This window comes from Ovis canadensis, chromosome 4 (genome assembly GCF_042477335.2).
Source record: "Ovis canadensis isolate MfBH-ARS-UI-01 breed Bighorn chromosome 4, ARS-UI_OviCan_v2, whole genome shotgun sequence".
NCBI lineage: Eukaryota > Metazoa > Chordata > Mammalia > Artiodactyla > Bovidae > Ovis > Ovis canadensis.
In genome coordinates, this window is record NC_091248.1 from 63,121,365 (window position 1) to 63,134,936 (window position 13,572).

The 13,572-nt window shown below is 37.8% G+C and overlaps 1 protein-coding gene across 2 annotated transcripts in view; it reads left to right on the forward strand.

Moving 5' to 3' along the window:
* The window catches only part of HBP1 (HMG-box transcription factor 1), a 30,759-nt gene that overhangs the window by 2,801 nt on the left and 14,386 nt on the right, over positions 1 to 13,572 (forward strand). For both annotated transcript variants that reach the window (XM_069587906.1, XM_069587904.1), the window contains exons 2-5: positions 6,494 to 6,677; positions 8,718 to 8,946; positions 12,918 to 13,053; positions 13,409 to 13,520. In XM_069587906.1, coding sequence (XP_069444007.1) covers positions 6,494 to 6,677; positions 8,718 to 8,946; positions 12,918 to 13,053; positions 13,409 to 13,520 — 661 coding nt within the window. The remainder of the gene's footprint in view (positions 1 to 6,493; positions 6,678 to 8,717; positions 8,947 to 12,917; positions 13,054 to 13,408; positions 13,521 to 13,572) is intronic.

The following is a 13,572-nucleotide window of genomic DNA, read 5'->3' on the forward strand; positions in this document are numbered from 1 at the left end:
AGTCGGACACGACTGAAACGACTTAGCAGCAGCCACTGATGAGTTAAGGGAATGCTTTGGAACCATTAGGAGGGTGTGTCATGTAGTGTCTTTAATACTTCCGGTAATTATGATACAGGTAGACACAGGTAGACAGGTAGACTGGTCCCATTTTACGAAAAAGAAAACTGAGGCATAGAAGTTAAATTGTTAATAGTCATATAGCTTTTCTAATCTACTACCAATAGCTGTAAAAAATTCGATCAACTAAATTAGAGAAGAAAATTATTTTTTCTACTTTATATATAGAAATGACACTGTAAGTGATACTCTACAGTAACATTTTATGGAAAGAATACCACCCACTATTGGGATGTGGATTTTTTTCCTTGTTAACATTATGGGAAACTAGAGTTGTAGAAATCTCTCTGAACTCTTTGGTTTGAAGTTTCTGAAAGAACCGCATAGAGGCCCTCAACTGCTTTTGGTGTAGTTTGTGTTTAATCTAGTTTGTTATGGAGGTTGATTTTAGCTTGCAGTTGTATAATACATTTTAAATACCACCTCAGTTTCTCATGTTAGAGATATAAAATAATTGCAAATTACCGTTTCTTCACCTCCTTCCCCCAAAGAGTTGGAGCTTCATACAGAAGTCCTTCGGGGGGGAAAAAAAAAAAAAAAAGCAGTCCTTCTGGATTATGGGAGGCACAGAGAAGATCCTTTTCCTTTATCCATAATGCTGAAAAGATAAAGATTCAGGGAAGGACAGGCAGTTGAATGTAATTGAAATTAGATGTCTCTGTGTTGGTCTATATCTTTTGTCCTTTTTCTCATTTTGGGGGTGGGGGAAGGGAAAATGGTCTGATTCAGTCATCAGAGCCCTGTTTTCATCATCCAGAATAGTATTTATTTTTGGGGGTCACACCGCACACCATGTGAGATCTTAGTTCCCCGACCAGGGACCAGGGATTGAACCCTTGCCCCCTCCAGTGGGAGCACAGCAGTCTTAACCACTGAATTGCCAGGGAATTCACTCCTGATCCAGAACAGTACTTTGTTCTGAGCTTTATGTGATTTGAAGTTTATACAAAATTAGATGAAGTATGTGGAAATGCTTGGCAAATAGCCGGTAGGCATTTAGTAAAACCTAATTTCCTTTTTCATTCACTGAAACCTGGTTATTTCTAGTCATCTCTTCCTTTCCTTTCATTGAGACTTTGTGGATATTTACTTCTGAAAGTTTGCAAAACAGATGCAATAGGGCTGTCTCATCTCCACCCAGTAAAAATTTGTAATATTGATCATGACATTTCAGAGTACAACTGCTGGAGAATTTTACTCTTTGAAAATCACCAGTCTAGTTGAGAGCTGACATGTGCAGAGACAACTAAAACACAGTATGAGCTGTGTCAAATCCTGTAACGCCAAAGCAGCATACAACAGCATGAATGAGCAACAGTGTTAGCTCTCCCAGGAAAAGTTTGAAAGAGAAGCTTGTTTCTCAAAATGAATGTTTAATTGGTGTGATGTATGTGAGGAGTTATTTTGAATATGGATTCTCTGGTGTTCCTTTATTGTATCAGAAGCCTTTTTTTTTTTTTTTTCCTCAAAATAGCTCTTCTGAGATCAGTAGAGGTACCTTGAGGTTAAGCGACCTACCTCAGATTACCTTTTTCTCAATTTTTATTTTATATTTTTTAGAGAAAATGGTCTGATTTTCAAGTCTGTTGCTCCTGTTTACAGGTTTAGAGAAGGAGAATCTCCACTATCTAGACCAAACTTTTGATAGCCTTGTGCAATAAGGTACAAACAGTGAGAGGTACAGACAGGTAGAACTCAAGTTCAACAAATATTTCTTTGATACTTTTGTTCTTTGATTTGAAACCAAAATGTTTCTTCCAATTTCATTTAAGGTGTGTTGTGATGGGATGTTGGTAGGTTTCTAAGAGTGCTGAAGAGATGCTAGCAGTTGTAAGGAGATGTGAGTACACTATGAATGGTGCCTGGGCACCTGGGACCTGCTGAGGGGAGAGCAGACCTCGCTGGGAAGGGCTCTGCAGGCGATGGGACATGACAGACCAGCTGCAGCTCTGCTGAGGAGGTATACGTGGCCAGTGCAACTCTGGGGAAAAGTGAGAAGTTTTTCATGTTTGAGATTGCAGCTTGCACTGATTTATGCCGATCACTTCCATGTGTGAAATGTCCAGTAGATGCTCATATGAAATTTGAGTCATTAAGTCAGGTTAAATTGTGTCTTGTATCCTTAGGATGTCAGAAAGTTTTCTATGGAAAGGGTTAAAATCGACTAAACCTAATATTAGCTGTGCCAAGAACCCACATAGAGTAACTAGTTTTCCCTTGTTGGGGCATTACTAAGAGGAATCTGCACTGATACTACCAATTACCACTTATTTCATGGGAGGGGAGCACCTTGCTGCTTTTCTGGAGGGGGCTTTCACCGGGGGGCCTTATTTTGCCTTTTTGGGGGGAAGGGTGGCCTTGCCCTGAGCTTGTGGGATCTTAGTTCCCTGACCAGGGATTGAACCCTTGCCCCCTGCAGTGGAAGCATTGTCCTAACCACTGGGCCACCAGGGAAGTCCCTCATGAGGACTCTTGCAAAGGAAGCTGGAAGTGAGTGGCGTAGACAGAAACTGGGAATGTGAATATATTGTGCTCTCAAAACACTCTCCCTTAAGTATTTATTATAGATGTTTTTGCATACTCATTGTATTTCAGTATGATTTTTTAAAATAGACAAAAAATGTTTGAAGTATAGTTCTGATTATGTTATTCTATTAAAAAATTTGCAGTGGTTCCCATTGTTTGCTAGTCGCTAATAATAATACTGGCCACTCTAGGTTGAGAGTTTGCTCTGTTACGCACTATTGTAAGCTTTTGACATTTATGAGCTCACTGAGTTTTTATAACAACCTATGTAGGTGCTTTTATTATTTCCATTTTATGAAGAAGGCATGAAGATTTTAAATAAGTTGTCCAGGGCACATAGCTGGCAGGTAGCAAATGTATAAACTCAGGAGCCTAGTTTCAAAAAAAAAAAAAAAAGCAGCAAACCAGTTTTCCTGAGCTAGAATTGAAGTTTCTGATCCCAGTCTACCTTCCAGCCTTGTTACTGACAACCAGGAGATACCCTAGCCTCTGGCTTCTATGTCCTTCTGATTTCATCCAGCACTTTGCTAATTCTGAGTTTGCTCATGTGCGTTTCTCTCATTAGGAGCTTCTCTTCCTTCCTTTTTTACCCATTCATAGCCAAGCCCTGCCTCCACAGAACTGCAGTTGTTTGCTTCTGTCTTTCTACTCAAGTGTAGGTGCCTTGAGATTCATGATAAACTGTTCATCATTGAGTTTCAACGTAATACCTAGTAGAGTGCCTTGTACATAATATGTATTAAATGACTGAATATATTATATATATACACACATATGTTTAGATAAGAAAGGAATATGGCAATCATTTTTAGCCTGCTTCTTCTCCCAGTGCACCAGGAGTTTGTTTGAATGAAAACAAGTAAAAACCAGTGCACAGGATTGTACCTCAGTTCAAATAAATCACATGCTCTGGAAGGCCGGGCTTGAGCATCATGTGTTTGAAGCAGACATGGTCCTGTGTGCCCCCAGGGTTGCACATCACAGATCAAGCTAAGTTTGCTGAGCTTTTGCAATGAGAAAGTGGAGGCTCAGAATCAGGATTTGGCCATTTATGCTTGAGAAGTCAATTTGTGTTACTAACCACATCTCTTGTGGCCACCAATTTGGTAGGAAGCTATTTGTTATACACTAGCGTATTTGCTGTAATTATATCATAAGACTGTGATTATTACATAATAGATTGTACTTACTGAAAAGTGTTCATTTCTTGGGAATGCCTCAGACATCTTTCAGATAAACTGTTACTTGCTTAAAGTAATGGTATGATCTGTGACGTTTATTGAAATGTGTTGGATAATTCATCATATTTTGCAGGGAGGAAATTACCAAAGCTGAATAACTGCCTGTCTGGTTCCTATTGTTAATTATTTTCAGTAACTGTTCTGTTAAGAGATTAAGTATCCAAAATATGCATAATATTGCCCTATGTTGGTCTAGGGATAAAAATTTTTTGAAGATCATTTTACTTTATTTTGCTCATTTTGTTTCATCTTTACAACTGCTCTGGGAAGAAGAGAGAGCAGGTGTCATGAGCCCTGTTTCCATATGGACATACTGAATTAGTGAGAAGCTCAGTCATTAGGTCATAGATTTAATAAGTGATCAAGCTGGAATCAAACCCATTTCCTTACACCTAACCCAGTGCCCTCTTCTCCACTACTTGCCCACTACTCCATAGTACATCTTACAGTTTATATTGTGTAAGGCTCCAAGTACCCAAGAAATGAGTCATATTTGAGGCAGAAATATGAAAGCTGAAATAAAATACTAGAAATAAAGTAAGACAGTGGTCAGTTTAGCTGTATGTGTCAAAAGCTTTCAGTTGAATTCATTCGTCGCTCAGTCGTGTGCAACTCTTTGCGACCCCATGAACCGCAGCATGCCAGGCCTCCCTGTCCATCACCAACTCCGGAGTCCACCCAAACTCCATTGAGTCGGTGATACCATCCAACCATCTCATCCTCTGTCATCCCCTTCTCCTGCCTTCAATCTTTCCCAGCATCAGGGTCTTTTCAAATGAGTCAGCCTTCCGCATCAGGTGGCCAAAGTATTGGAGTTTCAGCTTCAGCATCAGTCCTTCCAGTGAACACCCAGGGCTGATCTCCTTTAGGATGTACTGGTTGGATCTCCTTGCAGTCTAAGGGACTCTCAAGAGTCTTCTCCAACACCACAGTTCAAAAGCATCCATTCTTCAGAGCTCAGTTTTCTTTAGAGTCCAACTCTCACATCCATACATGACTACTGGAAAAACCAAAGCGTAGACTAGACGGACCTTTGTTTGCAAAATAATGTCTCTGCTTTTTAATATGCTGTCTAGGTTGGTCATAACTTTCCTTCCAAGGAGTAAGCCTTAGAAGATATTTAATTGCCATCCAACCACTAATCTATCTCTTAGAAGTCCAAAGAAATAACCAGATGTAAACAAATACTTTAAAAAAAGAATGTATAAAGTAAGAGTGAAAAAACTGGGAACATGTTTAGTAGTAGGAGGGATAAGTAAATTTTGGTAATTCCTGTGATTATATATAATTTAATTTTTAAAAACAGATCTTTGAAAGAGTTAATGCTTAGGAACAAGCAAATGCTTATGAACTTAATGTTAAGAAAAGGTCTCATATATAATATGACATATGAAGAAAAAGAAATGATTTTGTTTAGGTAAAATGTAGATGTCTGTGTGAAAAAGAGATTGGATCATTAGATAGTAACATCAAAATGTCCCAGTAACTCAGGTTGGTGGAATTAGAAATAATTACTATATTCCTTTTTTATTAAGAAAAGCTCTTTTTTTTTTCCCCCCCCACAGTGATCATATGTTTTTTAGTCAGGATAATGTTTCATAAGAAAATTCATGAAGAAAGCCTTTGTAGAAAAAATGTCAGTATTTGTTGGTGATTATGTCATGACTTAGCTTTTGGTTTAAATATCTTTTCACTGCATTTTTTGATTAGCCTGGGCTACGGTAATTGACTTTTAATGCCTGTTTTTTTTGGCCATACTACATGTGGCTTGTGGGGTCTTAGTTCCCTGACCAGTGATTGGACCCAGGCTCCTGGCAGTGAAAGCACTGACTCCTAACACTGAACTGGCAGGGAATTCCCAACTTCATTTTTTTAAGTGACTTTTAACAGCAGTATATTTTATTGTTTTATTTCGAGGAAAAAAAATATGTTAGAATTTTGTGTGTTGGTATGTTTCATTAGAACTTTTAAAAATGAAATTTGGGGTAGAGCCTGAGAAATCAGGAAATCCCCTGCTGCTGTCACTCGTATTAAATAACTAATTTGATCACTGTTCAAAGGCAAGAATGTAAAAGGTATAACCACATTTTACTTTCATAATAATTTAGTTGGTAGACATAGCTGAGAAATTATTTAGGTGTATCAGTTTATATTGTTTTCTTCATTGTTTCAATTTTGTATGCTTGAGATAATGATAGATTTAGATAATGTTTAGCTAAATTTCCCATTATTATTATACATCTTTGTAAAAATAGTAGCCTTTTTATTATGATTAGATTCCAAATTATCATTAAGAAAATATTTTTACTTTTATGAGAAGTATAATATATGTCCATTTTAAGAAACTATTTTACTTTATGTTTTTGTTTTGGCCACTTGTTCACTTTCGTAAGATGAGAAAACAAAATAGTGAACACAATTGATAGAGGAATTCAAATGTTCCAAAAAAGGTGCCAAATAGAATGGACCTTCAGTCGTCCATGTGTAGCGATTTTGAGGGGGATACAGATGGCAATATATGATTAAAGATACAACATTGTGATGTCGCTGATTGATTTTATGCTTTCATAGACCACGTGACTCTTTTTTTCTTGTGTCATTTTTAGTCGGAGCGCCATAACATGGTGTGGGAAGTGAAGAGCAACCAGATGCCTGATGCGGTGCAGAAGCTCCTGCTAGTCATGGACAAGAGAGCGCCCGGAGTGAGTGACTCGCTGCAGCTGCTGCAGTGCAAGGAGACGCTGCCCTCCTCGCCCGGGTACAACTCTTGTGATGAGCACATGGAACTTGGTAAACAAAATTCAGTTTTTAGGGATCTTCACTGAGATGCGGATTAATTTTCATGTTTAACTTTTCCACCCACCTTGAATTGCTGAAAAGTATGCTAAGTTTTGTTCACTAGGAACTTTCAATGTTCTCTTGTTATTGCTTATAAAGTATTATTTAAACCAACATAACTTTATGTTGATTATGTTAGTTATCATAGAGACTCTTTAACAAATTCAAACTCAACTGTCTTTGTGGGTAAAAATGAGCCTTTAAACATCTTATGAAAACCTTGTGGTGTGGCTTTTCAAAAGCTGTTACTTTTGAAATAGCCTTGTAAGCTCAGCAAATTAGGCTGGCTATGCCTTTATGCCTGGTTTGTTGGTATGATGGGGGAAATTCCAGTGGACACTTGAAACTGGAGGATCAGACATTTGTAATTATCAGCACTGCTGAGCTACCCCAAAGATGCATGATATATAGAACTGTGTAGGTTTGTTGAGGTATGACTTTGAATGTTACTGCTTTGAGGTAAGTGTTGAGAATAAGCAGCCGATGAGTGAGCTTGTCTTGCTGCCCACTTTTCGTCTTGGCTTTGTCCCCATTTAAAATGCGTTTTCCCCTGATGTTCACAAAATCCGAGATGTGATTGTCCTCATTTTATAAATAATGAAATAAAGGAGGTTATACTGTAGTCTTCTTTGGGAATTTGAAGATCTTAAAGGTCTTGAGACATAACCTGTTGACATGCTAAGGGTTTGCTAAGCTCAAAATATTTATTGAATTGTGGTTACTATTGAGTGGGAAATATCATTTCAATCAATTACTTGGTTCTTCATTGTCACATTTTAGTTGGTTTCAGAAGGAAATCAGGAACCTAGGGCTCAGGAGGTCAAAAACTTTACAGCCCCTCATGACTTCAGTTTAAAAGTAGTTTCCTTAACTTGAAAGACAGAAATGAACCCTTCACAGTAAATATACAGGTGATAGTCAAAGAATGATGTTGGCAGTGAAGGAAGGGAAATAGCTACACCATCATGAGCATTGCAGAGTGGAATTATCTTAAGTTGGTGTATTTTGGCTTCTTTGGGAAGGGAGGGATACCTTCTAGTAGGTTTTATGAATGGATATCCTGAATTAGTACTTGTCAGACATTTCCGTTTTAGTGAGTTATTCTGGGATAGTCCCTGTATAGGAATGAGTATGTGCTTTTATTGTGACCATATAGGAGGGCTCTCAAGTCTACAAGAGCTTCTGGGTTTATATATTGAAGAGACCCATTAGATCCATAGAGTTTACAGGCGTGTCTTTCACAAACGGATTTTGTTGTTGTTTTTAAGGCTACAAGAGGCTTTTTTTTTCCAGTTCAGTTTTTTAGAATCAGTCTACCTTGCAGTGTAGTTTTGGCATGAACAAGGGTGGTCCTTGGGCACTCTTTCTGGTTTTCTGTCTTGGGTAGCTGAAAGTCTCATGAACTACCTTTTGAGAACACACTTTTTAGAAAATAATAAATATTACTGAGTTTAGATTTTCTCATTAAAAATAAATAATTTGGTGTAGATAAAATTGAATAAGTAGTACTTAAAAATTGCTGTGATCTAAGTTTCATCTTTGAAAATTGTTGTTTTCATTTATTGTAGTAATCTTGTTAAGTACATATATGCCCCCATAAAATACCTTTTTCCTTATTAACGTGGTAACATAAAAACGTCTGAGTAGCATATGGATTATTCCCAGGTGAGCTTGTGAAAAACTGGGGGCAGAGAGTCAGAAAACACAAACAGAACAGTTTGTGAACAGTTGTAAATACATGGTTTGTGTAGTGAGGTCATTAATCCATTTAAGTGTACTTTTCTGTTAAGCTTTGTTGACCCTTAAATGTATAAGGTGTCATTGTTTTTTCAGTTGAAACTTGTTTCTTTCAAAAAAACATTTTGAATTTACACTTTTCCTCTCACAAAATTAACTAGCTAAATTTGAGGCCCTCTTTCCCAGCTGTGACTACAGTATTGTCCCCTGTATTAGTGATTTCCTTCTGATAATCTTGAGTGTGCTTATTTGCAGATGATCTTCCTGAACTTCAGGCTGTTCAGAGTGATCCTGCTCAATCTGCCATTTACCAGCTGAGTTCAGATGTGTCTCATCAAGAATATCCAAGACCATCTTGGAACCAGAATACCTCAGAAATATCAGAAAATACTTACGGTGAAAATGAAGTGGATTGGCTAACAGAACTAGCAAATATTGCCACCAGCCCACAAAGTCCACTTATGCAGTGCTCATTTTACAACAGGTGGGAACATTGGCTGTGTTTTAATTGAAAACTTTGTCATTACAAAACACTTTTCCCTCCCTAGTTTTAAAAGTTGCCTGGAGAATCGCAGGGACGGGGAGCTTGGTGGGCTGCCATCTGTGGGGTCGCACAGAGTCAGACACAACTGAAGCGACTTAGCAGCAGCAGTTTTAAAAGTAATAATGCTGTTGATCATTTAAATAAAGATTTTTTTTATTAAAGTCGTTAAAATTGAGCTCTTTATCTTAAAATGATCAAAGAGGTATTCAACCCCCAGTCATTATTTCATACTGTGATGATTAGATAAAAGTTATATGAGAGCTGAGTCTTAAATGGTTTAAAGTCATCAAGAAATACATCAGACCAAGAATACTTTTATTTCTATTTTTTGCTTAGAGAAATGAAAGTTTTCTAAAGAGCCATAATTAAAATAAACATTATATTTTAAACTTAGTCAACCTTGAATATGGTTCCTTGTGGTCTGCGTTTATTTTTTTTTTCACAGTGTATGTGGCCTTATGTATACATTTGCTGATATTGATATCTTGAATTTCTCGAAGTAGACTCTCATTGGTAAAAAAAAAGAAAAAACACTGTTTCATTTACCCAGACCAGAGTTTAAGAAAATGAGTTATTGTGCTGTAAAATTATGGAATTTTCCAACTAATATTCCTCATTTCAGTTCAGTCGCTCAGTTGTGTCCGACTCTTGTGACCCCATGAATTGCAGCACGCCAGGCCTCCCTGTCCATCACCAACTCCCGAGTTGACTCAAACTCATGTCCATCGAGTCAGTGATGTCATCCAGCCATCTCATCCTGTCATCCCCTTCTCCTCCTGCGCCCAATCCCTCCTAGCATCAAGAGTCTTTTCCAGTGAGTCAGCTCTTCACATGAGGTGGCCAAAGTATTGGAGTTTCAGCTTTAGCATCAGTCCTTCCAATGAACACCCAGGACTGATCTCCTTTAGGATGGACCGGTTGGATCTCCTTGCAGTCCAAGGGACTCTCAAGAGTCTTCTCCAACACCACAGTTCAAAAGCATCAATTCTTCGGCGCTCAGCTTTCTTCACAGTCCAACTGTCACATCCATACATGACCACTGGAAAAACCATAGCCTTGACTAGACAGATCTTTGTTGGCAAAGTAATGTCTCTGCTTTTTAGTATGCTATCTAGGTTGGTCATAACTTTCCTTCCAAGGAGTAAGTGTCTTTTAATTTCATGGCTGCAATCACCATCTGCAGTGATTTTGGAGCCCCCCAAAATAAAGTCTGACATTGTTTCCACAGTTTCCCCATCTATTTGCCATGAAGTGATGAGACCAGATTCCATGATCTTAAGTTTTCTGAACATTGAACTTTAAGCCAACTTTTCCACTCTCCTCTTTTCACTTTCATCAAGAGGCTTTTTAGTTCCTTTTCACTTTCTGCCATAAGGGTGGTGTCATCTGCATATCTGAGGTTATTGGTATTTCTCCGGGCAACCTTGATTCCAGCTTGTGCTTCTTCCAGCCCAGCGTTTCTCATGATGCATATAAGTTAAATAAGCAGGGTGACAATATACAGCCTTGATATACTCCTTTGCCTATTTGGAACCAGTCTGTTGTTCCATGTCCAGTTCTAACTGTTGCTTCCTGACCTGCATATAGGTTTCTGGAGAGAGAAATGGATAATATTTTATTAATTATCCCCCAGATTATAAAGTTGACTATTTAAAAAGACATAGATAAATATGATAGTTTATAAGGAAGAGAAGTAACCCAGATTTGCCCTCATGTGGGTGGGTAGACCAGAGTCCATATACAGTGATGTAGGAATAACCGAATTTTGGTAGTGCTTGTAAGTTAGTATAATTCTTTGCTAAAAAATAAACTTGTTAGGTGTGGAGCCTTGATTTTCTTGCATCCCAGCAAGTTATCCTGCTTTTCTTCTCTTCAGCAGGATATTGATCTTGTTTAGAGCAAATTCAATTTAATTAACTTCAGTTTAAGTCCATGATAATTTCCACAAGGATGAAAAGTTGACTTTTCAAAGTATTTCTTCCTTTATTGTCCCAGTTTTTATTGTAATCTTTAAGAGTCAAAAAGTGAAAAATTCTTTTATAATTAAAAAGAGAAAATCCAGATTTTACTGTTGGACTTCCTTTTCCCCCAATTTTAGTTGAGATAGTAATTTTCATTTTTCACAACAAACTAGAGGATTAATAATTCATGGAAAGCTGAGTAAAGCCCTCAGAAGAAAATTAATGTTAAAAAAAAAAGTTAAAAGGAGTAGCTCCTTTAAGGTGTAAATTCCCCACCACATTTTCTGTGCTTCCCTTCTTTCTCTGGAACGAGGCATGGTAACACTCTGCTGTTCTGCCTGGCTTTTAACCCTGTCAGTGGTCCATAGCTATTCTCTACAACTTTGTGTAGATTGTCAAACTGTTAGTTATTGAGCTTTTGGATGTCTGAAGTTGTAACTGTAGAGTGTCAAGGGGTTGAGGACAGATAAAATTTATATTATGCTTGCATAGAGAGATGAGGAGACGATGGTGTCAGTCATTCAGACACATCAGCATATTAGTTTTTGGAGCATTTAGGCCACACGCTTTAGAACACTATGTTGTTCTCTTTTATTTTTTTCATTGTTCTCTTTTAAATGGTGGTTATACAGAAGAACTGATAAACTTAATTTTCCTTAATTAAGAAAGCAGGGACAAGCTTAAGCAATTTTCAACAGTTTGGCCACTCAATAAATATGTAAATGTGTAATACAAAGAAATAAAAGATGAAACATTTAAGTATTCTTTGAAAATTGGTTGGAGAGTATGCTAAAATATGTGGAAACTAACTTGGGTTTTTACTTAAGTTATGTGAACATGAAAACAGTATAGTTTTATATAGAGAGTAATTTCTGCAAAGGTATAATAAAAATGTTACTTAAGATTAGAAAAATCGAGGGACTAATAGATTTCTCACGGAGTAAGTGCAAAATTGGAAAGTAAGATGCCCTCCTCCTGTTGGAAAGAGGATTAGTACAGACACTGTAAACATTTTTTTGTTAAAGACCAAATCCCTAGCTGACATGAAGAATTGTCCTGATTGGGGACCTTCAGTTGACCCTAAGTCTTCTCTGCTACTTTCCAATCTCCTGAATCAGCGCACATTAGTGCTTGCCCTGTACGGGCCTGTGGGGGAAGGGTCTTAGTGTGTTCTTGAGAGCCCCATGTAGTCTGAAGGGAGTGCTGCCTGGTAAAGAGACCTTTGACAGGAAAGAAGGGGAAGAGGTAGCTTACTTTTTAAGGTGATCCTGCGGGTTGAAGTAGCTGGCTTTATGTGTAGCTGCTTTGCAAATAGGCTGTTTTCTACCATAACACGTTTAAACATTTCAGCTTCAGGTAATTCATTGAATCTGCAAGTGGTTGGTAGCTAAGGAGTTCCGAGTTTGTCACATAGAGCTTGGAGGCCCTGTTCAGATTGAGATTTAGTGACCACATCAGAGTAAGATAGAACGGGACAGGGAGCCCTGCATGAGGGGGCATCATCTTTCATGAAGGCAACTGTATATTTGTTTGTATTTAGTGATACATAGGAAATGGCAACCAACTCCAGTATATTCTTGCCTGGAGAATCCCATGGACAGAGGAGCTTGGTGGGCTACAGTCCACGGGTGGCAGAGTCAGACACGACTGAGCGACTTCACTTTCACTTTCACTAGTGACACAAAAATGAGTGAATAAATGAAGGAAACAGTAATTTGGAATTTGAAGTATATTATCTCATCTGAAAAAAAGTGTTTAAAATGTGTGAAGAGGGAAAGAAGTTACACAACAACACACTACAGATGAAATTTTTGTTATCTTCACCAGTGTTTCCCATAGGTGTCTTACATGTAATAACACTGTATGGTGAATGTGAAGTTCTTTTCATCAAAAGGAAAGCCCTAGTTTAAGGACCTTTGCTTTGTAACTAATGTGGCTGATTTATTTTAGATCATCTCCTGTACACATCATAGCTACTAGCAAAAGTTTACATTCCTACGCGCGCCCTCCACCGGTGGCCTCTTCTAAGGGTGAGCCGGCCTTCCCTCATCACTGGAAGGAGCAAACACCAGTCAGACATGAAAGGGTAAGTTCATTCATGAAATTAAACTTTTATGACGTTTGCACAGCAGCTGAAAAACATTAACTTGTCCCTCACTAAGAGTGTCTTCTGAAGTACACACAGATGGAAAATAGTCTGTCTTGTTTTTCTGCTAGTGATCTGAGTTTGATTTTATATGTATAGCTCTAATAACTGTTAGAAAAATTCAGAATTACCAATAAGAAAATGCATTTAACTAAACTTCCCAAAACATCAGAAGGCAGTTTTTTCTCCCACAGTTTAAAATTAGTAAGTTACCTACTAATAAAGTCTGAAGACACATATTAACAAAATACATTGAAAATAAAAACTAAAAAGTTTATAATGCTTTTTTCCACAGGCAAACAGTGAGTCGGAATCTGGCATTTTCTGCATGTCCTCCCTTTCAGATGATGATGACTTGGGGTGGTGCAATTCCTGGCCTTCAACTGCTTGGCACTGTTTTTTGAAAGGTTAAAAAAAGGCTTGAATTTTTAGTTTACTAGTGTAGCAAACACACTGATC